Source organism: Otolemur garnettii, unplaced genomic scaffold, assembly GCF_000181295.1.
Source record: "Otolemur garnettii isolate 467f Iridium unplaced genomic scaffold, OtoGar3 scaffold00025, whole genome shotgun sequence".
NCBI lineage: Eukaryota > Metazoa > Chordata > Mammalia > Primates > Galagidae > Otolemur > Otolemur garnettii.
Window position 1 is genome coordinate 12867716 of NW_003852420.1, and position 2580 is coordinate 12870295.

At 43.1% G+C, this 2580-nt stretch overlaps 1 protein-coding gene across 1 annotated transcript in view; it reads right to left on the bottom strand.

Moving 5' to 3' along the window:
- Positions 1–2580, bottom strand: part of TMC2 (transmembrane channel like 2) — an 86428-nt gene that overhangs the window by 45831 nt on the left and 38017 nt on the right. The window contains exons 5-6 of the mRNA XM_012804074.1: positions 567–648; positions 86–192 (exon numbers count right to left, since the gene is read on the bottom strand). Coding sequence (XP_012659528.1) covers positions 86–192; positions 567–648 — 189 coding nt within the window. The remainder of the gene's footprint in view (positions 1–85; positions 193–566; positions 649–2580) is intronic.

Below are 2580 nucleotides of genomic sequence, written 5' to 3' on the forward strand. Positions count from 1 at the left end.
ATTCGAACCCGCCACCTTAGGTGTACGTGGCTGGCGCCTTAGCCGGTTGAGCTATAGGCACCGAGCCAGGCAGTTCTATTCTTACCTCTGGGATTATGACTAGACCAAATATTAAGCCAAAAAGGACCAAGTTAACACCATACATCCATCGGAGAAAGATGAAATACGATGCTACTGAGGAACCGAAGTGACCTGGAGAAAGAAAAGATGGTGGGTTGAAGTGTTGCAGAAGAAGGAAATTGACACTGTTGAGTACTTTACAGTGTGTGATGGATTCGATTTTCATGTCTGTCTGTGGAACAATATCCTGATCGCCATTTCCCTTTCTAGGTAAACAATCTGAGGCTTTGTGGAGTTAACCTACTTGCCTGAGCTTAAGCTCCTATAATCAGAAGGTAAAATAGCAGAAATAAAACCTTGATCTGACTGGTTTAAGGCCCGTCCTTACTCTTCTATATAACAGAACTGATGAAATAATATAATCAGAAGTTCAAGGAAACAATCCAAGCTCTTGTAAAAACCCTTTAGGAAATCAGCTAAAAGAAGAGTGACTCCAAAATACTCACTTTCAATGTCCTTGATCTTCATTTCCCAGGGAATGCATTGAGTCTTGAAATTATCAAAGTCTCTCTTAAACTTGACCCATTTCTGGAATAAAATAGGTAAAACCCACAATTCATTAACGTTGACCTGAACCATGAAGAGGCACAAAGGAGGGGAACATGGATACCAATGTGTCAACATGGGTGAGTTTGCCATCTTGGCTCCCCATCTCCTATAGTCCTTGAGCCCAGGCTGACAGAGGTGGATGTTCAAGCCTTCACTTTCCCACGGCCAAATGTGGAGTGAGAGAGAAGCAAGGGCCACACCTTGAATTTGACTATGGTGCTGATAAAATTTCAAGTTTGGGCTGGGCATGGTGGCTCACTAGCACTCTGGGAGGCCGAGGTGGGAGGATCCTTTGATCTCAGAAGTTTGAGACCAGCCTGAGCAAGAGAGAGACTGCTTCTCCCTGTGTCTACTAAAAATTGCCAGATGTTGTGATGGGCACCTGTAGTCCCAGCTACTTGGGAGGCTGAGGCAGGAGGACTGCTTAATCCCAGGAGTTTGAAGTTCTTGTGAGCTAGGCTAAGACAATGGTCCTCTGGCCTAGGTGGTAGAGCAAGACTCTATATCAAAAAAATAAAAAAAAATTCAAGTTTGGACAGTTTATATAAAAATTTAGAAATTCTGTGTATAATTTCTGGTTAGGAGATCAAATTGGGTTAGCAATCTCTGATACAACTTTCTTCACCTTAAAACAAAAATTCAAGAGAAGAAAGAAATCTCATAACTCTCAGATAGCCATGTTCCTGTATCAGGTAGAACCGTCACTATCCTATAAGGCTGGTAGAACATAAAGAGATCTCAACCCATGGCTGCACATTTTTCTCCTAGGGAAACAACAGTCTTGCTTTTCTGAAAGGAGTTAGGAAGGCGTGGTCTGTTCCCAGCTCCAACACCCAGGGTTTGTGCCAGCTGGAGACCTGAGTAGCTATCTGTCTGGTGGCTGGGTGTTGTATTGTCAGCTCTCCAAGGGACTTCTCTCCAGCAGCCCTATTCCCTGGAAACAAATTCTATTTGGAATAAAAAGAAAAACCTTATAGAAGATAGCAGGCCAAGAGGTAGTAGGGAACAGATTCTGAGATCAGTTTCTATTATTAAAAGGTTTTCTAAAATTTTTTCATGTAGGAAATGAGATTTTTTTCCCATAAAGTCACTATAGGATGAAAGGGGAAATTTATGTGAAGGAATCAGACAGACTTCCAGACCTGGTTTTCCAAATATGGTTTTAACCATATTCTGATTGAATGATTACCATATAAAGGAGGAAACCAGTTTTCAGAAGAGAGAGATGGTCACAAATGCTTAAGAGAAGAGTGGCCCATAAGCAAAAGATTGGTCACTTGGTAATAATGGCAGTGATATGGAGGACGTGGGAACGGTAGATGATGGACAACGGGCACTCCAGCCTCACTGCTTCGTCTGCTCTCCCTTGTTTAGGTTCTGTGCTCAGAAGTAATCTTTGGCTTATTCCTGTGCAGGAAGAGAGCGTTTGCCAATCACCTGGCAATGGTTTCTATGGCAGTTACTTGTATTGTAAATTAATAGATAGGAATTGGGATAGTGATTTAGCCTCACATAGAGCTAAACTATCAAAACTGAAAGTCAGTTCTGATGAGAACTTCAAATGTTTCACTCCTTAGGCTGAACATGGTGGCTCATGTCTCTAATCCTAGCACTCTGGAAGGCAGAGGCGGGAGAATTGCTTGAGATCAGGAGTTTAAGACCAGCCTAAGCAAGAGTCAGACCCTAGCTCTACTAAAATAGAAAAAATATAGGGGTATTATGGTAGGCACCTGTAGTCCCAGCTACTTGGGAGGCTGAGGGAAGAGGGTCACTTGAGCTCAAGAGTTTGAAGTTGCTGTGAGCTATGATTACACCATGGTGCTCAACCCAGGGGGACAGAGTAAGACTCTGTCTCAATGGCTCGGCGCCTGTGGCTCAAGTGGCTAAGGCGCCAGCCACATACAACTAAGG